General features: G+C 50.0%; 1 protein-coding gene and 1 long non-coding RNA gene across 5 annotated transcripts; one reads left to right on the top strand and one right to left on the bottom strand.

Moving 5' to 3' along the window:
* Nucleotides 1-382: 382 nt before the first annotated feature.
* Nucleotides 383-25929, top strand: UBE2G2 (ubiquitin conjugating enzyme E2 G2). 4 transcript variants are annotated; one of them, XM_020875142.2, is made up of 7 exons: nucleotides 399-502; nucleotides 8468-8548; nucleotides 8662-8697; nucleotides 8792-8837; nucleotides 18594-18712; nucleotides 20853-20977; nucleotides 24180-25929. In XM_020875142.2, the coding sequence occupies exons 4-7, from the start codon at nucleotides 8797-8799 to the stop codon at nucleotides 24489-24491; spliced, it is 597 nt and encodes a 198-aa protein (XP_020730801.2). In that variant the 5' UTR covers nucleotides 399-502; nucleotides 8468-8548; nucleotides 8662-8697; nucleotides 8792-8796; the 3' UTR covers nucleotides 24492-25929. The 4 variants fall into 4 exon arrangements, with proteins under 4 accessions (XP_020730800.2, XP_020730811.1, XP_020730801.2 ...); XM_020875149.2 differs by having other exon boundaries at nucleotides 8468-8566; XM_020875141.2 differs by lacking the exon at nucleotides 8468-8548 and having other exon boundaries at nucleotides 383-502.
* LOC139034829 (uncharacterized) lies at nucleotides 582-2257 on the bottom strand. Its single transcript, XR_011487403.1, has 3 exons — nucleotides 1908-2257; nucleotides 844-1021; nucleotides 582-747 (listed from the first exon to the last, which is right to left on the bottom strand). It is a non-coding gene; the product is annotated as an uncharacterized lncRNA (long non-coding RNA).
* Nucleotides 25930-25952: the final 23 nt, after the last annotated feature.

Genomic DNA, 25952 nt, shown 5'->3' with positions numbered 1-25952 from the left:
CTCTGCACTGTGCGGGTGCAGGAGCCGCAACACGGTCCCAGGTGCACCCCCAAAACAATCTGAACGACACCCGTTCACTCGGCTCGCGAGAAGCCGCCTTACCCACCCGCCCTTCCACCGGCCCTCCCCGGCGTCTCCACCCCCCCGTCCGCGTCCCCGCCGCCGAAACCACGGAGGCCGTGAGGACGGAACAGGCGGTTCACACACACTCTGCTGGAGCCCGGGGCTCCGAAATCTTCTGCTAACTTTCCTATTGGAACCTGGACCCGCCGGGGCGGAGCTGACCGCACAAACTGGCTCGGAGCCCGGACACCTGAGCTGCCCCGCACACCGCGCACGCGCCCCATGCCCCGGAAGGGCTCCTGTAACCCTCACGGCGACCCGGAAGTGGCCCTGGGCTCGGGCGGGAGGGAAGAGCGCTGAGGAGGCTAGCCTGACGGCGCAGCTGTTGCCTGGACGATGGCGGGGACGGCGCTCAAGAGGCTGATGGCCGAGTACAAACGTGAGTTCGAGACTGCACTTTGCCTGCGTCCGGTGCGGGGCGTGGACTCCGTCGGTGCGTCTTCGGGACGGGTTAGCGCGGCCGCCCGGGGCCTCCCGCGAAGTCTGGCTGGGAGAGGCCGGCGTGGCGCTGGTCTGGAGACACCGGCTCTGCGGTAACCAAAGGGCCCGCTGCCCCAGCCTCGCGGACGCCCGCGGGTCGGGGAGGGGCGTCTCGCCGGCCTCCTGAGAAGTTCAGGAAGCCTCCTGGAGGTAGTGGGGAGCACATTGTGATGGGCCGGAGGTGAAAGGTCAGACTCGGGTTTCCGCTTTAACGAAGGGTTTTTGAGTGGTGCCACCTACCTTTCTTCTGGGTGGTGTTGACACAGCTTCCTTAGTGCCCGCAGGATTTTCTGATGTTTGCTGAAGGCAAAGGGGAAAACGAGAACCGTCCTCTGCCTTCTACCGCGGAGGCGCCCTTGGAGTCTCGGTGATAAGTGGGGGACGGGTGCTCTTGTGTTTGCTGGGACACGGTGGCAGCCTGCTTGCGGTTCAGACCTGCAGGTTAGCTGTCCGACCTTGGCCTGGCCCTCGCCCTCACCTTCCCCCACCCCCATCTTTGAGGATGGACCTTAGGCAGGTGCCTGACAGCTGGCTGTCTAGAGTGTGCGCTGTGAAGTTGTCCTTATCCTGAGGACACTTTCAGAAGAAACTTGAAGATAAACTACAGTAGCGAATGTCATAAAGCGAACCGGTAAACATGCGTACACCCTAAACCGTCTTGATGGCCCTGCACTGGGAGTATTGGTGTTTGGCTGGAGGGAACCACAGTGTTGCAAGTGCAGGCTTATTAAAATAAACGTTTAGATAGTGCTCACCTTCCAGTGTTCTCTAAGGTAAGGATGTATATTTAGGAAAGACTTCTGGGGGCGGAGTGCGGAGATAGGGTTCCCGCTGAACAGATTGGGGGTGGGGGGCCATTGCCTCTATCTCCTCATGGGACACCTGGCTGGGGTCAGGTGTCTGGGGACACATGCTGGCTCCTGCCATCCTAGTGTGTGTTGCTGTATCTGTTTGTGTGTTTGACCCTGGTTCTAGACTGCCAGCAGGTGTTATTTTTGTAGAAGACACTATAAAACCCCTGCACAGGGAATTTAAGTGGCTGATTCAGTCCACTCTTTGCATCACTGAGCTTGTATTTTCTCATGTTGTCCGTTTACTGTACTTACAAAAATCTCATTAACTATTTCAACCATATTGTCAGTTTGTAGTAATAAAATGTAAATAGCAGTTGATTTTCAAAGCTGTATCACAGAAATGTATCTTGTGTGTTTTAATGTGTAAGCACACAACATTTTGGAGTGTGTGTAGCAGACAGAGTGCTACAGGTGTCTCCCTAAGACCCGTGTTACCCATCAGACACTCACCTGGGCACCGCTGGGAGGGACTTTGGAGATGTTGGTAACTAAGGAGCTGACGTTAAGGTGGGGAGTGTGTCCTGGGTTATCCGGGTGGAACCCAGTCATCACACGAGGCCCCCAAACAGATGAAGAGGCAGGAGGGGAGGTTGGGGACCCAGAGCAGGAGAAGGACCCCCCTGACAGGGCTGGGCCAGGACCAGAGGAATACAGTGGTCTCGAACCTGAGGACGACCCCTCACTGGCAGCGGTGAGGCCCTGGAGCATCGGTCCTGCAGCTGCTGGGAGTGAGATCCTGCCGGGTCCCTGAGTGAACTTGGGTCTCAGTTCTGTGAGACTGTCAGCAGAGAGCCAGCTGGCCTGTGGGTGCCCAGCCACTAACAGAAAAATTGTGAGGTCATCAGTGGGTGTTGTTGTCAGCCACTGAGTTTGTGGTCATTGTCACATCAGCTGTAAAAAATGACTACAGTGTATTATGGGGGGTTTTGTTGTTGATGCAGTATCTCAGGAACATGACAAAATTCCACTTAGTGATTCTTATCTTTTGTGCCTTAGCATCCCGGCTTGCTGTCCTCCCACATTTTAGGGTGGTGCATCTATTGGGAAGGTATCCCCTTTTGTGCGCGAGGGATTAGATAGATTTGGATGGGGTTTAGGCCCACTCTCTTCTACTTGAGTAGTCATAGAACTACAGAAACTCTAAGGTGGTAGGACCTTGGGTGTGAGTCTGTTTGGCTCCTGATTTTCTGTAAAATCTGTATTTTGTAGGGAATTGAGTAACAGACAAAATGATTTGCCCAGGTTCTTACAGCCAGAAAAAAGGTGAGGCAGGGAAAGAACCAAAGTGTCTTAAACCAACTTCTTTTCTTGATGTTTTATCTTCATGCATCTGGGATTTTCTAGGGGTATCATAGATGGACTTAGGGCTCCCGTAGCAACACATCACAATCAAGTGGGCTTAACACGAAAGATATTTATTATGTCACAGTCTGGAGGCTAGAAGTCCCAGCAAAGTGTCGGCGGCCCTCGTTCCTCTGAAGACTCGGGGAAGGATCCTTCCTTGCCTCTCCCAACCTCTACAGATTGCTTCCTGTGGCTGGCTTCCCTCTAATGAGACGCCAGTCATTGGTTAGGACCCACCCTAATCCTAATTAAGTCTGCACAGCACCCGTTTCCAGATACGGTTCCCTTCACGGACTCTCGGGGGCGCTGTTAAAGCCAGGCCGGTGGAGCAGGAGCCCCAGACCGGGGGGTGTAGGCCGAGTCCCTGTGCTCCTGCTCCTTGCTGCCCCCAGCCTTCCCTGTCTCAGTTGGTGGCAGCCTTGTTCTTCCAGTTGTTTGGGCTGTAAGCCTTCGATTGTCTTTGCTGATTCATGTTATTCTGTGTCCACGTGTAGTCTGTTGATCCACCTTCAGACTTTCTCCTTTATCTGGGGGTCCACGCTGGCCCAGGCTCTGTTCCCAGCACAGGAGAAAGTCAGATTGGGTCACTCTGCCCAGAAGCCCTCTTAGTCTCTGACCTCTTAGCCTCTGTGTGCCCCAGCCCTTCTTGCCTCTGATCCCATCTACCCCTCTGCCCAGTACGACTCTTCGGCTCCGTGGGCAGCCCTTTCCTGCCCCGCTCCCCTGGAAATGCCGTCTCTGAACACCAGACACCCTGGCCTTCCCATTACTGTTGTCCTTCCCGGTCTTTAACTCTTTTTAGGTTTTTAAAGCTTTTATTGTGAAAGACGTTATATTTTAAACAATATAGAAGATGTACATTCAGATGATATAGTAAAATGACACCAGCTTAAGAAGGAGAATGTTAGCAGGAACTGAGCAGTCTGGTGTGGGTTCCTTCCCACCCCCACCAGGAATGACAACCACTGAATTTTGTGTGACTTGTTCTTTTCTTTATAGTTTTATCACTTAATATCCTCCTGCGTGCGTGCATGCCAAGTCGCTTCAGACGTGTCTGACTCTTTATGACCCAATGGACGGTAGCCCACCAGGCTCCTCTGTCCATGGGATTCTCCAGGCAAGAATACTGGAGTGGGTTGCCATCTCCTCCTCCAGGGGATCTTCCCCACCCAGGGATTGAACCAGCATCTCTTCTGTCTTCTGCATTGGCAGTCGGATTCTTTACACTAGTGCCACCTGGGAAGCCTGTAATATCCTCCTACACATTTTACTCATTTTTGCCTGGTTTTTTACTTAGTGGAGATAGGATTGCACAGTATGTATTCTGCAAATTGAGGTTTTGCTCAGCACTGTTTCTGAGATTCATTTATTAGAGCTGTGTCCATTTTCACTGCTGAGTAGTGGTTTTGTGTTAAGTATTTTATCCCTGTTTGTGCTTTGTCTTTCAACCTTTGTGATGTCTATTTTCCTAGCCACCCTTTGTAAACAGTTTTATTGAGGTAAATTGACCTGCAGTAAGCTGGTGTACGTAAGGGTTCATTGATGACTTTGGTGTACGTGCAGCTGTCCCACCTCCCCAGCCTCCTCCTGCCTCTTTGTAATCCTCTGGGCCCTATCTTTCCTGCACCCCCAGCTCCCAGGCAATGACTAATCCCCCTTCAGTCCACCTTTGTCACTCTTCTAGTTGTCTGTACTTTCTTTGTCAGAGGTCTTTCACTCTGCGTAATCGTGTTGCGATTCCTCCAGGTTGTTGCCTTGGCCAGTTGTCGCTTCCTGTCCTTGCAGGGGGATGTTGCTCTGTGTGGGCAGACCCACCACGGCTTGTTACTGCACTCATCTGTCAGTGCACCTTTGGGTTGTTTCTGGTTTTCTTGGCTGTTACAGGTAAACCTGCTGTGACCATTTGGGTCCCTGTCTTTCTGTGGACATATGCTTTCATTTCTTTTGAGTAAATTCCTGGGTAATATGTGAGATGTGTGTTTGATTTTTAAAGAAACAGCCAACTGTTTTCCCAAGCAGTTGTACCATTTTACCTCCCCACCAGTAGGGTATCAGGAGGCCCACTGACTTGCTGACACTTGGTGTGATCAGGTTTAAAGTTTTAGTCATTCTGCTGGGTGTGTAGTGGTATCTCATTATGGTTTTAGTTCCTGTTTTTATATGCCATCCTTATACCTTTATTGATAATATGTCTTGAGTCTTTTGCTCAGTTTTTAATTGAGTTTATTGTTTCCTTATTACATCCTAAGAGTTCTTTATATAATGCTGGTGCAGGTCTTTTGTTGGATATTTTGAAAACATTTTCACTTAGACTGTGGCTTGTTTTTTTAAAACTTGTAAGAAGCAGGTGCTGTTGCCCTGTTAGCATCTGAAGTGTACTGTGCGGTGCCGTGAGCTGTGTGCACTGGCTGTTTGGCAGGACTCTGTTGCTCCTTCACTTGGCTTCCCTCTGTCCCTTGAATGACAGCTCCTGTGGCTCGCCTTGTAGTTTTCACAACAGTGCCTTTGAAAGAGCAAAGGTTTAAAAATTTTCAGTGACGTCCAGTTGATTGACTTTTAAACCATTTCTTGCTTTCTGTGTTATGTTTAAAAAATCATTGCCTAACATAAGCTCACTAAGGTTTTCTCCTGTGATTTCTTTATACTGTTACCTCTTATATTTCAGTCTGTGATTCATGTCCAGGTTTTGTGTGGGGTATGGGATAAAGATCAAGGTTTATTTGCAGATGATTTCCAAATGACTCTCTGAGTTTTTGAGTGCTGTATTAGTTTGCCTGGGCCGCTGTAACAAAGTGCCACAGGATGAGGAGCTTAAGCCACAGAAATCACTTCCTTACATCAGAGATCCAGTTGTGGCAGCACTGGTCCCCCCGAAGCCTCTCTCCTAGGCATGTAAACAGCCGTCTCCTCCCTTGACCTCACATGTCCATCCCGGTGCATGCCTGTGCCCTAATCTCCTTAAAAGGACACCTGTTAGATTGGATTAGGGCCCACGCCCATGACCTCATTTAATTTTAATTCTTTTTTAAAGACCCCAGTTACGCACTTTTCTCCATTTTGTGCCACTTAGTGCATCCTGAAGTTCATCCTGTATGAGGACACAGAGGTGTCCCATCAGTAGGGACGTCATAATACGACTGGTCCCCTGTTGATAGACATTTGGGTTGTTGCCGACTTTTTTGATTGTTTGTTTGCTATTACAAAAAGCCTTGAAATAACTAACTTTACCCACATGTCTTTTCTTATTTTTGCCCTTGTGTCCGGGGGATAAATTCCAAGAAATAGGACTGCTGGTCAAAGTTTATATTTTATTTTATATGGTATCTGTTTTTTAAGCCACTATTTAAAACAATGTTTTTATTAACCAGTTATCATTCTCAAGGAATCAGTGGCAAAGAATGGGCATTGCAAATTTCTTTGATATTAAGATTTTGTTTCTCTTTTTGAAGTTGTTTTTATCATTAAACATAAAACTATATGGTTGTGTGTATGTGTTTTAAAAATAAAACAACAGAACAAGTAAACAGCGTTGGTGGTTGTTTAGTCACTAAGTCGTGTCCAACTCTTTGCAGTCCCATGGACTGTAGCCTGCCAGGCCCCTCTGTCCATGGGATTTCCCAGGCAGGAGAATATTGGAGTGGGTAGCCATTTCCTTCTCCAGGGGATCTTCCTAACCCAGGGATTGAACCTGAGTCTCCTGCGTTGGCAGGTGGGTTCTTATTCCAGTAATGAATGGTCCCTCCGTTTCACTCGGTTGCTGTAATTCTTTGCCGACCAGTAGATGCCGCTGTTGACCAAGGATGAGGGTGGGCAGGCTGCCACAGGTAGCAGTTCTCCAGCTGCAGTTTAGACCTTGCCCCTCCGTGAAGGGAGGGTGTCATTGAGGGGGTTTCGGGGGAGTTCCCAGGGGAACTCCATGCAGGAGAAAAAGGGCCAGCTCTTTTGGGTGCAAGTTCCTCCTCCAGGCCCAGGCACCTCGCTCCCTTTCCTACCGACATTATATCCCCCACCCCTCTTTAGCTCTGTAATTCATCTACGCTAATCAGTTGAAGCAGTGACAGATTTTATTTTCTTGAGCTCCAAAATCACTGTGGACAGTGACTGCAGCCATGAAAGTAAAAGACACTTGCTCCTTGGAAGGAAAGCTTTGAGAAACTTAGACAGCATATTAAAAAGCAGAGACATCACTTTGCCAGCAAAAGTCCGTCTAGTCAGAGCTATGGTTTTCCCAGTAGTCACGTACAGATGTGAGAGTTGGACCATAAAGAAGGCTGAGCACCCAAGAATTGATGCTTTCAAGTTGTAATGCTAGAGAAGACTCTTGAGAGTCAATTAGACAGCACAGAGATCAAACCAGTCAATCCTAAAGGAAATCAACCCTGGATATTCATTGGAAGGAATGATTCCAGAGAGGTCTTCTTACTCTTAAGTTACTATCCTTGATCAGAGTCCATTCTCTGTCTCTTTTGGTAGCATGCTATGTGTTACTGTCTAGAACTGCTTAGTCACACCCGGTGACGTCTCATCTGCTATTTCCTCATATTTTTCTGGAAGTGGATTCATAGTGGTTGTTGTTATAATTTGTTACAAGTTGCTCTGCACAGAAGAGTGCTGGTTGCTACCTAGATGCTGAAGCTAGTCTTTGAAGTCATGACATCATCAGTTAAAAAAAAAAATTCTTCAGTGTGTCTCTTGGTGCCCATGTGCACACATAGCTGCATTTACACCCTGGAGATGACTTTCTGGGTCATGGCTGCTGTTGTTCAGTTGCTAAGTCATGTCTAACTCCTTTGCAACCCCATGGGCTATAGCCCACCAGGCTCCTCTGTCCATGGGATTTCCCAGGCAAGAATACGTGTCTGGCTGAGCAGTGTCCGTGGTGTAGATGGATCATACCTTGTTCATTTACCATAGATAGACATTCGGGTTGTTTCATACGTGGGGCTGTTATGATGTTCTATGCCGGGAACGAGTCTGTGGAAACATACATTTTACATTTTATTTAATTTTACTCCATTCCTGTTTTCAGGCACCATCCTGTGTTCAGGACCCCTGATTTATGTGTCCGGTCTGGACTACTCTTTAGGGCTCTAGTCACAGGTCCAGTTTCCCCCTTGACAGTCTGCACTTACATGACTTGTAAGCATCTTTAACTTGATGTTTCAGAACTAGACTATTTTCGTCCTTCTGAAACCTGTTTCTCTGGCGGGATTTTCCAGCTCAGCAGCACACATCCTCCCTGTGGTTCAAGTCCACCGTGCAGTTGTACCCCTGACTTTCCCTGGCTTCAGTGGCCCACAGAGTTCAGCAGGGCGCCAGGGTTTCCTGGGGCTTCGTGCTCACTGGCTCAGAGTGAGCTCAGTAGGAGCAGCGTGGTCGGGTCACCACACGAGCAGGTGCTGAGCGCGGTGGGTTCCTGCGGGGCCCTCTCCCAGAGAGGACTCAGGAGACTGCAGGTCCTCAGTGCAGCAGCATCATTTTCATGACCACTGTCAACATGACAGGAATTCCCATTCAGTTGGGATATAATATATCATGTTTGATCTATGGGCTTTAGTCAGAATAACCAGCAGGTGTATTTTGGAACGTTAACAACACCTTTTGTTTGTTTCTTCATTGTAAAGTGAAAGTGTTGGCAGTTCTGAAAGTTTCCTTTTTGCCGGCAGAAAGAACTGTTCACACAGTCTTGATCTGAAGTGTCAGTGCAGCCGGCATTCACTTGGGACAAGCAGAATTTCCATTTGCTAGTATGTATGCCATGTCATGTATGTATAGCTTTATATATGTTTTATAGTTTTTTTGTTAAAATGTAAGGTAATATGCATTCTTTTTCATAATGGCTTTACCTTTTATCTTACAGAATTAACTCTGAATCCTCCAGAAGGAATTGTGGCAGGTAAGGTTCTGTGAAGTTCAGTCTTTATCATTTACTCCTAACTGCCAAAGTTTCCTACAGAATTAAAGTTGTGGAATTTCTTCTTTCCCTGCAGGCCCCATGAATGAAGAGAATTTTTTTGAATGGGAAGCATTGATTATGTGAGTTCATCATATGTGTTGTTTGGTTTTAAGCCTTTACTGGAATTAGAACTGTGAATCACGTTCAGCAGTGTGACTGCTTGGAGGCATCAGTGGAGAGAGAAAAGTCAAGTGCACCTCTTTTGTTGAGTTTTTCTCTGTCTGCTGATCTTAAAGCAGAAAACGGCATGAACACTTGAACTAATTTACAAAACAGAAACCGTTGCACAGACTCAGAGAATAAATTTATGATTGCCTGGGGGGATGGATGGGGGAAGGGATAGTTAGGGAGTTTGGGATAGATGTGTACACAGTGCTATGTTTAAAATGGATGCCCAACGGGGACCTCCTGGGCAGCACTGGAACTCTGCTCAGTGATATGTGGCGGCCTGGACGGGAGGGGAGTTTGGGAGAGAATGGATACATGTATATGTATGACTGAGTCCCCTTGCTGTCCACTTGGAACTATCGCATTGTTAATCAGTTATACCCAAATATAAAATAAAAAGTTTGAAAAGAAAAAAAAACAAACAGCAGGAGCATTCATCCAAACAGAATGAGTGTTTCCTTAAAGCCAGTGAAAGGCTTAGTTAAGTATTTGTATTTGTAGAGTTTCAGAATAATGAAGTTTGGACTTTGGGTTGGCCTCAAACAGAATGGGCTCAGGCTTCATAGAGTCCCTGTGAGCCTGGGGCCCTGGCGGTGGGGAGGGCTCCTCAGGATGTGGGTGTGGCCCCAGGTCTGTGGGTGCAGCCTGGGTTCATCTCCCTCCTTCTCGTCCGTCCCCTTCTCCCCTTTCCCTTCTCCCCATCGTCCCAGTCCTTCAGGTCCTCTGCTGCTGCTCCTTTTCCGTACCTTGTCTGGCCTTCCCTTGTCCCTGACTTAGAGACATGGCTTAGTTCTAAGGTGAGCGGTGTGGTTCCTGACTTCATTCTAGAAAGGTCCTGCCTGAATATCATATTTCACTGTTAAGTGTCGCTGCTTGGAAAGAACAGTGGACTTTGACTCCAGAGTGTTCTTTGGCCCTGTGACCCAGGCCCCTGTTTTCTTTCAACCTTAGGTGTATGATTCTTGACCATTCTTAGGTGGTATTTTTAACAAAATGTGGTTAGGTAGAATTTAGGAAGTTGAAATTATAATCAGTTTCAGTGTTCTTATTAGTAAAATGAGACCTTTCAGTTCGCTAGAAAGTTTTCTTCAGGTGGGGTTTTGTTGGGTTGAGGCATGCTCTAGTGGGGCAGGCCTGGGAGGTGTGTGAGGTTTGCTGGAGCAGGTGTGCACTTGGGTTTGAAGTCTACTGTTAGCATCAGCAGATGCTCTGCATTTGCTCAGTGCTCATAGATCAGGTTTAGTCTGAGAGACAAACTGCTGCTGAATGTTGTCTGTGGAGCTTAGATTAATACATGAAAATTGGTGTGAAAGTGAGGTTTTTTGATAAGCAAATTGTTCTAAAAATCATCAGTAAACACTATCCAAAGAAAATATGTCACACCTAGCATTGCCTCGTCATTTGTTATAGCCAGTGGCTTGGGCCTGTGATGCCCATTTCTTTCCTGTGTTGAAGCGCTTTTGGCAGGAGGATGACTTCACAGTCTGTGTTTGTATCTAATAGGTACTATCTTTCACCCCCTGAAGCAGGTCCAAACTGGAGGGTGTGTCTCCTGGTCAGCTTGTCTGGGTTTGATGCACTCGGGTCAGCTGTAGCTTTTTACCTTTGGGGAAACAGGAGATTGAATCCCGTGAACTTGGGCTGTAATACGTCCTTTCCATCTGTCAGGCCACATGCATGCTTTCTGTGTAATGCACTGAGCTGCCCAGGGCAGCCCGTCTGGGTGCACAGGGGTCCGCGAGCCCCTGACGGCCCTTCAGCCTTCCCAGGCTGTGGCTGAGGCGCACGTAACAGGACGCAGGAAGCCCTCCGGGACACTCGAGCCTTCCAGTGCGTGTGCTTTAAAGGGTTTACTGTTAAGAATCGGTTAGAGTAAACATTACTAATTATAAGTAAATAGTATAAAATTAAACCAATATTTTGAAAACTTATCTTAAAAAGTGATTAGAAAAAAAAAGTGATTAGAAGTCCTTTTGGTAGAGCACTTTTGTGTTTGAATAGGCTTTTGCGTTAGTGTGGAATTCCCCGGCCTCGGGATCTGCTGAGATTGTGGGTTTTGGTCCCGTTCCAGATCCTTCCACAAACAAGAGGCCGTTTACAAATGTGCTGAAAACATCTATTAAGGAATTAACTGTCCTCCCATTGATTTGTCTCACTCCGCTGTTCTGGCAGACGGCTGACTGAGTTTTGCTCCTTGGTGATGGGTTTTCTCTTCCCTCTCTTTATTCTTTGATTGTTTCCAGAGTTCCCTCCATCCCCTCGTGCTTCTGAAAAGCACTGTGCCTGTTTCTGGGAGCCCGGTGCTGTTGGGCTTTGCTGTAGTGCTTACCTACGAGGCCTCAGCTGTGCAGTGAGGAAAATGTCTGTTCAGATGTCCCAGCAGCAAATACGAGAGCCAGTCATTTGAGGGCCTCATCTGAGGATACAAACGTGTCCTTGGTAGCCCCACAGCTCTGCCCTGAAAAAGCAAGGTTAAGGGCCTAGGATGAGAAACCCAGCAAATTAAGGAATAGTAATAAAGTCACCACAGCCTGTTCTTTGACTAAAGGAGACAGGCACTCCAGTGACTCTCGGCCTGGCTTAAGGTAGAGTTTGAGCCCGTGGCCCAGGGGGAAAGGACTGGGGCTTCCAGTCAGTCCTGCTGAGGGCTCTGGGTCCCTGGGCTGTGTGTGTCTGGTGTGGCTTCATGGTCTCGGGCAGTCACTCTGCCTCTCTGGAGCAGAACCTTGGTTGACAAATGGCTTCACGTCCACCTTGTCCAGCTCCAGGGTCTCTGGCCTGTGCAACCTCACTGGCCCTGGCCGCTGTGTGGCAGTGGTGGGGGGGTGGGGGTGGACACGCACTTTTGCAGAACAGGAGGAGCCCTGCCATGCAGGGTGGTAGTTTATCCTTCATGTCAGGACAAGGCGTGAAGTCCTTGGAGTCTCGCTGCCTGGTTTCTGTCCTACCTCAGGCTTCTTAAAGCAGCTGCTGTGGTCGGGCTGCTGTCCCACCTCCAGGTCAGAGCCCTGAGGCTGTGGTGAAAGGAGCAGGCCCACCCCCCTTCCTGAATGGCTGGGCCCTTGGCTGACTCCATCCACGTGTCTGCCGGCACACTTGGGTCCCAGCTGGTTCACACCCGCCGTGGCTAGGGCTCCCCGATCGAGGCCCCTCCTAGGTCGCAGCTAGGGTTCCTGGACCGAGGCCCTTCCTAGGCTGTGCTTGGCCCATGCTGAGTGCCAAGGCCACTGGCACTGGTGTTGCGTCTGTACCAGGCTTTCGTGACGAGTACAGAAGCTGGCTCCCGTTAGTGTTGTGGCTGCTCAGATGAACCTGCTGAACCTGTTGTTACACATGTGAATGATTTGTACTGCATGTCCTCTGGCCCAGCAATTCGCCGCCTGGGGGTCCTTCATCAGAAGTGTTACACAGGACTTACTGGTGGTCCAGTGGATGAGAACCTGCCTGCCAGTGTAGGGGACATGGGTTCCATCCCTGATCCGGAAGGATCCCATAGGCTGCGGGACGGCTAAGCCCTTGCACCACACCTCTCGGAGCCCACGTGCTGTAGGGCCCTCGAGCCACAACTACTGAAGCCCACAGGCCTAGCGCCCATGCTCCTCAACAAGGGAAGCCACTCCGACAGAAAGCTCCTGCACTACAACTAGAGAATAGCCCCCCTCTCCGCAGCTGGAGAAAGCCCACACGGTGTCGAAGACCCAGTGGAGCCAAAAACAAAACCTGAAAAAAAAAAAGAGGTGTTACGAAGACCTGTGTGTGAGGACGTTCATTACAACATTCACTGCAGTCATTAAAAAAAAGTGGAAACGTCATTGTCCAGCCCAAGTTACGGACGTCCGGTCCACAGGATGCCGACAGCATAGCCATGGTTCTGGCAGATGTTGGAATGCAGGCCTAGACCAGTGTTGTCCCTGAATACGGCCTCTCCTGTGGGATGTTGGGCCATGTCTGGAGACACCGTGGCTGACAACCCCGGGTGTCAGGGGAAGCTCTTGTCCTGTCCTGGGTGGGAGAGTGCTGAGTGCCCCACAGTGCCCAGGATGCCCAAGGTGGCAGTGGTGTTGAAGTTGAGAGACCCTGGTGTGGTCGGGTACATTGAGCAGCTTTATTGAGAAAGGATCTACATGCAAAGTTTTACCTGGATCGAGTGTGCCAAATCGGTAACTTTTTAGTACATTAAATAAGGAGAGTTTTGCAGTCATTTTTAGAGCATTTCCAGAAAGGTGCTCATGCCCGTGTGCACTCAGTCCCCACTCCCACCCTCAGCTGCCGGCACCCTCCGATCTCCTCTCTGACTGTTGGCTGGCCTTTTCTGGACTTTTCCACAAGTGGAGTCACAGGATAGGGCTTCTGGCCCCCTTTCTGGGTGTGGTGGCTTTAAGGTTCCTCCGTGTAGCCTGGGGCAGCGGCTCCTGCCTGGCGCTGTGAGCTCTGTCCACTGCGCAGGGATCTGCTCACCCGCCGGCAGCTGTTTGACTGCTTCCCTCTTCGGCCGTTGTGACGATGCAGCTGTGAACTTTGGGTCTAAGCGTGCAGACAGGTGTCCCATCCCCTGGGCTGAATGCCCAGGAGTAGACTTGCGGAGCCATCATTTCACGTTCCCACCTGAGTGCTGAGCGTTCACTTCTTCACTTCCTCACCCTCTCTGTGTCTTCTGGCGCCAGCTGTCCTGGTGGGTGTGAGGTGGGTCTCTGTGTGGGTTTGGTCTGCATTGCCCTGGTGACCCATGCTGCTGAGTATCTTTGCCTGGGCTAAAGAGCCATTCAGATATCTTTCTTGGTGAACTTAGAAACTTTTGCCCAGTTTTAATTGGGTTGTCTTTTATTTAGTCCTAAGAATTCTTTATATATTTTGGATGCAAGTCCTTTATCAGATGTATGATTTTCAGATATTTTCTCCCAGTCTGCATATTTTTTTCCATTTTTAAATTTTTTAGGCCATGCTGTGTGGAATATGGGATTTGGGATCTTAGTTCCCCAACCAAGGGTCAAACCTGTGCCCCCTGCATTGGGAGTCTTAACCACTGGACCACCAGGGAAGTCCCTTCTTTTCAGTTTCTTAAGAGAGTCTTTTGAAGCTCAAAGGTTTTTATTGCTGATAAAGTGCAGTTTAGCAGAGCAGTTTTTCCGTGTATAGATTATGCTTTTGGTGTCATGTAACCCAACGTAACAAAGATTTTCTCTTATGTTTTCCTTTAGAAGCTTTATATTTAAAGCTATTAAATTTAGATTTGGGGCCTGTTTTGGATAATTTGGGGGTATAGCATTGGGTAGGGGCAGCTTCATTCTTTTGCATGTGGCTGTCCATTTGTCTTGCACCATTTGTTGAAAAGAAAGTCTTTCCTGTATTGAACCACTTTGGACCTTTGTCAGGATGAGTTGACCCTTGGTGTGAAGGTTCTGAATTCTGTCCTGTTGACCCATGTCAACAGACCCATGTCTCAACCCTCCGTGAGTGCACATTCTCCATCACTGCAATTTGATAGTATGTTTGAAACTTGGGGAGTGTTCTGTTCTCCTTTTTCAAGGTGTTTTATCTGTTCTGGGCCCCTTGTGTTTCCACTGGAATCTGGGGATCAGCTTGTCAGCTTCTGTGAAGAAGCCGTTGGGATTTGATCGGGATTTTGCTCAGTCTTTAGATCAGTTGGAGGCATGTTGACTGTTAACCATCTTGAGTGCTCCATCCGTGCGCGTGAAATGTCTCTCCACTTAATCAGTTCTTTAACAATTCCTCTCAGTGGTGCCATGATACTTGTTAACGAAAAATGACCCCGTTTTGTGGGTGAAGGTGTGAGTGGATGCGTGTGGAAGGAAGCCTGGCGGGTAACTAGATCCTGCAGTGGCTGCCTCTGAGCTGGGTCAGGGAGGGGAGCAGACATCTGCATTTATTCTATATGCTGCTGTGTTTGTGTGTTTTCTAACATAGCTGTTTGCTCTAGAGTCAGAGTTTATGTTGTCGATGCTATTGTCCTTGTCAGCATTCACTATGACATTCTTGTAATTGATGGACTTGTTTTGTGAGCTTTAAATATAGTTCAAATATATTTGATATAAAGTTCTCAGAAATTTCTATTACAGGCAAAAATTAGGGGATAACTATAGGCTGCTTTTGGAGAGAGTTAATCATAAAAATAATTACATGGAAGGAAACTGTATTTGTTACTGCCGTGCTCTCCTGAAATGGAAGCCCGGTGCTTTTCTTCCTCAGAGTGACCAGCCCTGGTTCTCTACGTCACGATCCCTGGGGTGCTGAGAACACAACAACAGAGGCACACGGCTGTCTGGGTCCATCCCAGAGACAGTGCTGAGGAGGCCTGGTCCCATTTGGTTGTAGACACTCGGTCCAGCTAAGGCCGCCAGGCTCCCACTGGCCCCCGGGACGACAGCTCTCTGTGGCCTGGGCTGTCTGTCCCGCAGATGTGAGTCCTGTCCGCAGGACTTCCTGGCAGCTCCTGCAGCCCCGTTGCTGGCCAGGGGGGCCCCCATGCAGCAAGCGCTCCTTCAGTGACTTGGGGGCCTTGAGGCACAGCAGGGCACCCCAGAGCTGGAGACCTGGTTCCTGGGGGCTGTGCATGCAGCCCATGTGGGCAGGGGAGGCAGGGTCTTTGGCATGAAGCTTTGACTGAGAGCAGGGTCAAGGGTGCAGGAAGGAGGTAGTGCCCCTGCTCTGATGCCAGGCACCCCTCGCAGCTGCCTGCCCGCCCGCCAGCTGGGTGCTCCGCATGGTTCTGCAGTGTGTGAGCAAGGGCGGTGTGCCCCCCTGACTGAGGGTGTCAGTGAAGCCGTGTGCCCTTTTTTATGCTTTGATATGCTTTTTTATGCTTTTTATGGTCCAGACTTTTGGAGAGTAATTGTTCCTAGGTGATCCAGTTCAAGGGTGTGCTAGTGAATGGGTTTACAGTCTCTCCATTACTTCAAGCCTTGCATGTACATTTGGGACATCGTGTCTGTGTGCTGTGACAAACTTGAAAAAGAGAACAGCATAAAACCAGCTTCTTCACACCTGCCGCAGCTGGCGTGGTGGGCAGGCTGCGGTCCTGGAACATGCCTGGCGGGCAGATGGCTCACTGAGCCCAGACACACCCAGGTTCCACGGTGGAGCGCCCTGGCCTCCCCGTTGCCTTCGGAATGCAGCCGTGGGCTTCTTGTGTTATCTCTTGTATTACAGTTTTAGAGATGAGAAGCAAAGCACAGTTCTTCACTTGAGGGTGAGATGGAAGATTAACCCTGGGTGTCTCCAGTGTTTATTGGCTCCACAAGTGACCGCAGCCACTGTCCTACAAGAGGACCAAGCCTTGCTGGGCCCGGTTGGGCAGGGACGTAGCTGCTGCGCTCACGGTGCTGGCCCCAGCCTCTCGCTCCCCTATAGCCAGGAGAGCAGAATGAACTGCTGCCTTTACGGAGGAGACCAAGGCCATTCTGCTCTGCTCTGAATGCTGGTCTCAGAAAGGAAATAAAATATGTCTCTCAGAGCTCTGCAGTAATTGAGGCCATCATTTTAATCAATTACAGTAGAAAATAACTCTAGGCTTTGAAGAATTTGTGTTTGCCTCAGATAAATTTGGTTTTGAGATGAGGCCCTCTTTAGTGGAGGAGGAGCGAGGCTACCCTAGAGTGTGGCAAGAAAGCTGTCCAAAAACAACACTAATTATGTCTCCCATCTTAGTTCAGGAATTTACTCGATAGCATTTTCCCTGAAGTCAGCAGGCATGCCACTGTGCACGTGGGCACACCTGTGTGCCGGGCCAAGGCGCCGGGTGTCCTGGAAGAGATGAAGCCCCCCATTTCAACCAGTAGCAAACCAGAACATTTGAAAGAAGCTTTGATATTTCAGATGTAGGAGCATTTTAGGAAATGTTTGATCTTGCTTCTGAAGCTGTGGACGGTGCAGTGGGTTTTGTTTTATTTTAAAGAAAGCCCTGTTATGAGAAACAAAGACCTGTTATCAAAGTCTTGAGCAAATACCAGTTGGCTCAGTCCAAAAACACGACCTACCTAGACATTCTTTTCTTTTCTGGCTCGGAGCTGCCAGGGACAGTGAGGCGCTGCGAGCCTTCCTGGCATGCCTGTGGTCTGGTCTGCAGGCTCCTGGGTCAGCTGCCTAGGCTGTGCTCTGCACCGCGCCCCCTCAGCCACCCGATCTGGGCCCCGGCCCGAGGTGGGGGGACCCTGGCCGAGGCCACAGCCCTCCTTCTTGGCACCTCCCCTGGGAGGATGCGTGGGGAGCCCTGCAGTGGTGTTCATCCTCTGCTGTGAGTTCTCAACTGGAGAAGGGGGCTGGATGCAGACCCCTTTGGAGGGGAAGGCTTGGGGCAGCTGTCGGGGAGCCCCCCACACTCTCCCCCTGTGTGGCCGTCCTGTCCCAGACTCTGACACCGCTCTCTTGGACATTCATGCTCCACACTGACCAGCTTTTCCCTCTGGTCTCCCCCAGAGTAGCAGGGACACAGTTTTCAGAGTCCTCGTGTGTGTCTTCCATTGAGAAAAAATGGCTCCACCAAACACTTGTTGCCTTGATCTCATCTTGACCATTTTCCACCTGCCCCCCCAGCAGTGACGCAGTGCCAGCTCTGCTGCCTGCGCTGGGCGTCTTCACCAGGCAGAAGTCAAGTGTCTCTGCAGAGGGGACTTCTGCTGTGGCGCAGTCGCCCTGTCCCCTTGCCGTCTGCAGGGCTCGCGTGTTACACTGGCCTCAGGCCCTCTCCTCTCCTGGAAGAGAACAGGGTTCCTCCTCCTTGTTGGACTGACTGCTCTTCCCACTGTGTTGCCCTGTGTCAGTTCTGTAGCTGTTATTCGTCAGTTCTGCCTCCTTATGAACGTTTGCTTAGGAAAGCTGGCCTAAGTGTCGGGCCTATTTTATGAGACGTTTGTATCTGTGAAGGGAAAAGGTTCCTCCGTGTCACACTGTGCGTTCTTCTCTCTCTCTGCTGACCTTCCATCTTGTCTGTTGTTCAGAATAGTGTTTTTAAAAGTTGACGGGACTTTGAAAGTGGTTTGGCCCGTTTCTGCCACTTTCCACATGAGGAGGACGTGAACCCAGGCAGGCAGGCATGTGCCTGGTGACAGTGAGGACTCAGGTGACTGTCAGCCCAGGATGTGGTGCGAGCCCAGGCCTGCAGGTCAGCACTTGCGGCTCGCACACGAGCACTTGAGCCTCGTTGGTCAGCCATCCCCGTGTGCTCTGGGGCTGCTCCTTGGAGGTCACAGTCCCTTCTCAGGCACTTTCAGAAGCTGCAGCTAGCCTTTGAGATAACAGCTGGTGACCACTTGTTCCTTCAGTACAGCGGAGCCTTGCTGCAACATGTTCCTTGGTGTGTGTCTTTATCGTAGCATGTAGTTGTACTGCACAGACAGACAGGATCCTGGGCGCCTGCACTGCCGGCTCCAGCTTTCTTCTGATTCCACTCCTCTGGCAGGTGCTGCAGCCTCACTCTCAACCTTGTTAATGTGAAACTCTGCCTGGACCGCCCTTCATGGTTTAAACCAGATTGGAAGGGGACGGTGACACAGTGCTTTGCACCGAGAGCCAATTCATCGTGTTATTTAGATAATCTTTTCCCGTGCATTTATTTGTAAAGCAGTAGAAGTGTCCTGTACTTATGTCTAAAGTGTGATAGACATTGAAGAAAATCTATCTGGAAGCTCTGTTTCTCTTTTTATATCTTCCAGGGGCCCAGAAGACACCTGTTTTGAGTTTGGGGTGTTTCCTGCCATCCTGAGTTTCCCACTTGATTACCCATTAAGTCCCCCAAAGATGAGATTTACCTGCGAGATGTTTCACCCCAACAGTAAGTGCTTCTGAAGTAGTGTACTGGCTCCAGGGACCCCTCGAGATGGGTGCAGGTGGGCGTGCGTTGTGTGCGGTGGTTCTGCTGTGTGCTTGGAATTTCCCATAATATAGCGTTTAGACATTCACTATGGTTGGTAGAGGCAATTGAAGAAGTCAGCAAGTTCAAGGTGATTGACAGTAAAATGCAACTGTGAAGACGATTGTGCGTAACTAAAAATAAGATTACATTGAAGATAAATACATTCTTTAAAATGACACCTGTGATGTAGTTTAAAGACAAATATGGCCAATAAAGTTGTTGAGTTATGTGGGTGCTAATAGTCTGATGATATTATATTTGATGTTCAGATAATCAGTACAAACAGTTTTAAAATTTATCCTTACTGCGAGTGAGTATGTGTGTCACTTTTATTTTGTTATTTTTGAGAGAACTGTTTGACAGTATCATGAAAGTTGGTCAGTCATAAATACTTACAGAAGGTAACCCAGCAAATTTACTGTGGGTTGCTGGGGTGCAGCAGTGAGCAGATTATCAGAGGTGGGGGCTTGACGCCAGGAGCTCCCATCTGAGGGCAGGATGGGCGCTGATTACGGGACTGTTCAGGTGGGAAACCCCATGGGGGCCAGGAGGGCACCTGCAAGCTGGGTGTGGAGCCCCCCTCCCGTGGGACGAGCAGCAGGGGTGGCCAGGGTCTGTGTGGGGCAGGGAGGGGATCTGGCCTATGCAGAGGCCCCGTGTTGGATGTGGGGGGGCAAACCAGGGCAGGCCTCTTAGTCAACGTTAAGGATTCTGCTGTTTGTCTGAGGAGCAGTGGAGGTCCGCTGAGGGGCTGGTAGAGGGTGTGAGGGGGTAGAGGCCGGCATGACCAGCGTGGTCTTGGAAGGGCCACGGTGTGCAGTGCAGAGGGCAGAATGCGTGCACAGGCTGGGGCTTTGCTGTGGCTGGAGGAGAGACTGCCAGCCTGGCACCAGGTGTGGGCGCTGGTGATGAAGCCCTGGGGGTGGGGTGGGTTTCAGGAGGTCACACTGGTGGCTGCAGTGGGGTGGGGGCAGGGACACAGATGCTTTCTGATCTTCCTAGGGGCAGCAGTGCCATCACATGCTACTACCACTCTGAGGAAGTGACGCTCAAGTTGAAAACTGGACATATCCTCTCTGTCCGTGGCAGGGAGAGCTGTTCAAAGTGTCCTGGGTGCCTGGGTCCCGTGTGTGTGGACCTCAGGCGGACATCCCAGTGTTCAGGACAGAAGGCACATGGTCTTCTAACCCTTCAGTGAGAGTGCAGCAGCTGCTGGAACTGAATGTTGGGGTGCAGGGGTGAGGTGTGGAAGAAAGGCTGGGTAGAGCCTCTCCCTCTGCTAGAGGGTCATGAGAATGGTAGGGGTGAAGTCAGCCAGTTTATTTAAAACTGCCTGTTACTGTTATCACTTAATAGCCTTACAGGTTGACACGTGATCCCTGGGTATCTTAGCATGTACCGATTCATCTGAGAGTTGTGAAAGGAAAATGGCAGGTCCGTCTCAAGGGTCTAGTTGGTGGTGCTGTTGATGGAAGATGGATTTCAATTCAAGCACAGCTGATTTCCAGAGAATTCAGGTGGTCATTTTTCTGTTAGAATAACATTTCTCCTGTTACCAGGAGAAATCTCAGTACCTGTCTTTTTCTGGATAGTTAAGTAATTCCCTTAGCCTTTTTCCTAGTCACAGGGACCTGTGTTTTACACAGTCCAGTTCAGGGGTTTAATGGCAGAATGAGGAGTATCTGAGAAGCTCGTTATGAGAATGTTGTGAAGATCCTAACTACGTGAGACACATGGGTAGAATATCTGACAACCAAATGGCCTTTCATTTATTCCCTTGGATATAATACCTATAAAATCCACATGAAAATGGAGCCACCCCATGGGGACTAGGGCTCTGCAGACTGGCCCAGCACCCTGTCCATGATCGAGCGGTGCCCTGGGAGCCCGTTGGGCCTGTGGGTGGTGTGTGGATGTTAGTGTGGCGCCCAGGCCATGGTTGTGTCGTCGTGCAGACTGCCCCCATCAGTGCCCACTGCTCGTGCCTCTTCAGCATGGTCCGACCGGGTGCCCTGTCACCAGTGTTTCCTCGGCTCACCGTGTGTGTCCTGCCCCACAGTCTACCCAGACGGCAGAGTCTGCATTTCCATCCTGCACGCTCCTGGCGATGACCCCATGGGCTACGAGAGCAGCGCTGAGCGCTGGAGCCCCGTGCAGAGCGTGGAGAAGATCCTTCTGTCGGTGGTGAGCATGCTGGCAGGTAACGCCGCCCCGCCGCTCCAAGACAATAGCAGTTCTGGCCCAGAGAAGAGACCGACGCTGGGGCCTGCTGCTCTTTCTTCACTAACCCTTGTCTTGCAGCTCATTGGTCCTCCCTGAGTGGTGGTGTTCAGTCTCCCAGTCGTGTCCGACTCTTTCCAACCCCATGGACTGCAGCACACCAGGCTGCCCTGTCCATCACCAGCTCCCGGAGCTTGCTCAGACTCATGTCCATTGAGTCTATGACGCCATCCGACCATCTCATCCTCTGTCGTCCCCTTCTCCTGTTCTCAATCTTTCCCAGCATCAGGGTCTTTTCTAATGTGTCATCTCTTCGTGTCAGGTGGCTTCATTAATCCTTCTAATGAATATTCAGGATTGATTTCCTTTAGGATTGACTGATTGGATCTCCTTGCAGTCCAGGGGACACTCAAGAGTCTTCTCCAATATCACAGCTCAAAAGCATCAATTCTTCAGCATTCAGCCTTCTTTATGGTCCAACTCTCATATCCATACATGATTACTGGAAAAACCATAGCTTTGACTATATGGACCTTTGTTGGTAAAGTAATGTCTCTACTTTTTAATACACTATGTAGGTTTTTCACAGCTTTTAATCCAAGAAGCAAGTGTCTTAGTTTCGTGGATGCAGTCCCCATCTGCAGTGATTTTGGAGCCCAAGAAAATAAAGTCTGTCACTGTTTCCAATTTTTCCCCATCTATTTGCCATGAAGTATTGGGACCGGATGCCATGATCTTAGTTTTTTGAATGTTGAATTTTAAGTCAGCTTTCTCATTCTCCTCTTACACTTTCATCAAGAGGCTCTTTAGTTTTTCTTCACTTTCTGCCATAAGGGTGGTGTCATCTGCATATCTGAGGTTGTTGATATTTCTCCCAGCAATCTTGATTCCAGCTTGTGCTTCATCCAGCCTGGCATTTTGCATGATGAATTCTGCATATAAGTTAAATAAGCAGGGTGACAATATACAGCCTTGACGTACTCCTTTCCCAATTTGGAACCAGTCCATTGTTCCATGTCTGGTTCTAACTGTTGCTTCTTGACCTGCATATAGGTTTCTCAGGAGGCAGGTAAGGTGGCCTGGTATTCCCATCTCTTTAAGAATTTTCCTGTTTGTTGTGATCCATACAATCAAAGGCTTTAGCATAATCAGTGAAGTTTTTCTAGAATTCTCTTGCTTTTTCTATGATCCTGTGGATGTTGGCAATTTGATCTCTGGTTCATCTGCCATTTGTAAATCCAGCGTGAACATCTGGAAGTTCTTGGTTCATGTACTGTTGAAGCCTGGCTTGGAGAATTTTGAGCATTACTTTGTTAGCATGTGAAATGAGGGCAGTTGTGTGGTAGTTTGAACATTCTTTGGCTTTGTCCTTCTTTGGGATTGGAATGAAAACTGATCTTTTCCAGTCCCGGGGCCACTGCTGAGTTTTCCGTATTTGCAGACATACTGAGTGCAACAGTAAGATTTGAAATAGCTCAGCTGGAATTTCATCACCTCCACTAGCTTTGTTCATAGTGATGCTTCCTAAGGTCCACTTGACTTCACACTCCAAGATGTCTGGCTTTAGGTGAGGGATCATACCATCGTGATTATCTGGGTCATGAAGATCTTTTTTGTACAGTTCTTCTGTGTATTCTTGCCACCTCTTCTTATATCTTCTGCTTCTGTTAGGTCCATACCATTTCTGTCCTTTATTGTGCCCATCTTTGCATGAAATATTCCCTTGGGATCTGATTTTCTTGAAGAGATCTCTAGTCTTTCCCATTCTGTTGTTTTCCTCTACTACTTTACATTGTTCACGTAGAAGGGCTTTCTTCTCTCTCCTTGTTACTCTTTGGAACTCTGCATTCAGATGGGTATATCTTTCCTTTTCTCCTTTGCCTTTCATTTATCTTCTTTTCCCAACTATTTGTAAGGGCTCCTTCTTGCCTTTCTTCTGGGGGATGGTTTTGATCACTGCCTCTTGTACAGTGTCATGAACCTCCTCCCTGAGTAGTTGATTTATATTCTTCTCTGCTTTTTTATTTAGTGTTAATCGCATACTCTTCTCCAAGCATAAGCTTACTTTTCATAACTGTGGATGTAAAGATGATCCTGTGTTTGTCTGCTGTGTCATGGGCCCTGGTTAGCTGTGCTCTGACCTGGGAGTCCGCTGTATTACAAACACTGTGTCCTGGGTGTAAAGCTCAGGAGACACTGACCCCAGCCTCAAGGCCCCACAATCTAGGGCACTTTCACACCCACCAGTGGTGCAACCACAGCAGTCAATCTGAGGTGAGGACGCAGGGGCGCTTGGGCCACTCCCTGAGGTGAGCTTAGAACACAGAGGAGTTAACAAGGTGACGGGGGGTGGGGCACTGGGGGTGAGCCGCTGAGCCTCATGGTCGCACTGCCAGGACTGGGTGTGGCTGCAGCCCAGCAGGTGGGGGATGCCCTGTGGACAAGTGCTCTCCCGGAGCCTGACACTCATGGGGCTGCTAGACCATACGGCAGTGCCCCAAGAGGAGTCGTCCTTGCAGCCCATGCGCTTGAAGCAGGTGGGGAGGGTCCCAGCCAAGAGGAAGGCGAGGCTGGGAAGACCCCGAGGCTCAGGGCCTGGTGTGAGGGGCTCCTGCTCCTGCACTGACTGCGGGTGGAGGGTGGCTCTCTTTGGGACGGGAATCCAGAGGGAGCAGGATTTGGGGACGAACAGAGTTTGGGTGTGAGTGTCCACCCTTGATGGGGGCTCTCCAAGGCCTGGCCATGGAGGTGAGGTGCAGGGCTGTCTCTGGAGGAGGCTGGAGGGGACGCAGCTTGGAGGGAATCCTGTAGGCGGGACACGGGGGGCTCAGAGGAGCTGAGGGAGGAATGACCTGAAACCCTGGTTGTGGGGGGAGTGCTTCCATGGAATGGAGAGGCTTAGCCCTGCGGCTGCTCAGCCTGTCAGCTGGTGTTACAGAGTGAAGCTGTTGCTTTGGGTGGAGGAGCCCAAGGGCGGCTTGCACCACTTTTCAGCCTGGCTCCTCAGGAGGGGCTCTTCTCCCCAGAGAACTGACAGCCTCCCACAGCTTCTGGTCTCCCTGGTCACCTCCGTGGGGAGATGCCCAATGCCCTTACAGGATATGGGAGGTCATGCCAGGCCCTTCCTGGCCGAGCCCCTTTCACCTGGAGATTCTCCCTCTTTCAGAGCCCAACGATGAGAGTGGTGCCAACGTGGACGCCTCCAAGATGTGGCGGGACGACCGGGAGCAGTTCTACAAGGTCGCCAAGCAGATTGTGCAGAAGTCGCTGGGGCTCTGAGCCTCCCGTGCCCGTGCACAGCCGCGCGCAGACGCACCACCAGGCAGTTCGCGGGGTTTCCTCTGGGACACTCAGTGACCGGGACACTCTGTGCTGGTACCAAAAAAGGCGAGCTTGCAGAACCACAGCATCTGTGTTTTTTGTACCTTCCCCACCCCAGGCGGGCTTCTCTTCTGAAATGCAGGCTTCTGTAGGATGATGGCAGCCAGGCGCAGTTGGGGCGTCCTGCGAGGGGCTTGGGGAGCAGATGCGCTGTCACCGCTACATCTCCAGCTGCCGCGCCTGTGCACCCAGCACGTCCTGGAGCGGGAGCGGGAGTGGTGAGGGCACGTGCCAGCTCCGTGACTAGAGCCAGTGATGCTCCTCCTGAAGATCTGGGGCCTTGTTGCACAGGTGGAGGGCTGCAGCTGGATGTCTCCAGGCTCCTCTCGGTCCCCTTGTCCCCAGCAAGGAGCACACGACTTTGTTTCAGTACCTTGTTTCACAAGCAGGTTTTTTTTCTTGCAGTCTAGTCATATTTTTCATTTGTTGTATGTTACAAATAGTCACATTTAGAAATACTGTCAGGAAATAAATACTTTTAAAAATGTGGATTAATGAAAAGGGGGTGCATAGAAAAGTGTCGTACTGTCTGTAAGGACCAGCATCTTCCCTGCTGGTGTTCACTGCAGCTCACCCTCGAGTCTTGAGTACTAGTGCATTTCCTGGAGTGCGAGCATGGGAAGCCAAGACTGTGGTCCAGGCACCTTTTGGGTATGCAGGAGGTTCTTTTTCCAGTCTGAAGGCTAGGAGGTTCTGAGCATGTGTACACAGTGGCTGTGGCAGCATCTATGACTGTTGGGACAAAACCATTCTTTGCAGCTTGGGGAGGGGAAGGAAGGGAAGGGCTCCCCTCAGCACAGAGCACAGAGCGTGCCTTACCTGGACCTGATCGGCGCCTGGGAAGTGTGGTGCGGGTCCTGGGTCCCTGTTGTGGGCAGGCGCTTAGCTGTGGTTCGTGATTTCAAGATGGTCTGCATGCCCCAGTGTGGGCAGCTCAGCCCTGGGGGTTACGTTTCAAGCAATAACAGATCTGTTGCGTGCAGAATCACACATTTGGCCTGTTGCAAACAGGTTCAATTTACATAGGAGTTTTATTTTTGAAATAAGGGACAATCTACAAGACGTACAGGACACTTGATGTGCTGTTCTTTGCCCTGCTTGACGTGCCGTGGGCGGGGGTCTGCTTCCTGAGAGCTCACTGATGCTTGGTGTTCAGCAGTTCTGGCTAAGAGGCTTCTGTGGGAACCCGAGTCCTTCTTCTCAGAGAGGGATCATTTACAAGTTGAAGTTCAGTCCGAGGACGTCCTGGGAAAGGGGTGGGAATGGAGCTGTTGCGCCTACTGGTATTCACAGGCTGGTGTGGGGCTGCAGCGCCTTCATGGAGAGGAGAAAGCGGCTGTGGGCTGGGTGTGAAGGGTGGGCACTGCGGGACGAGGTGGCCACAGGGCAGTGAGTCCACAGACGGAGCAGAGGTGGTCCCTCTGCAGAATGTCTTTATTCATTTGTATTAAATGAACCGAGAGAGTCCCGTGGTGTCCTTATTCTGTGACAGAGTCTAATTCCTACGGTAAAAATAAAGTTCTATTTTCCCCCTATTCTGAGCAGTGTTTTTCTTTGT

The sequence above is a fragment of the Odocoileus virginianus genome, chromosome 4, assembly GCF_023699985.2.
Source record: "Odocoileus virginianus isolate 20LAN1187 ecotype Illinois chromosome 4, Ovbor_1.2, whole genome shotgun sequence".
NCBI lineage: Eukaryota > Metazoa > Chordata > Mammalia > Artiodactyla > Cervidae > Odocoileus > Odocoileus virginianus.
This window is presented reverse-complemented; position numbering and strand designations above follow the sequence as displayed.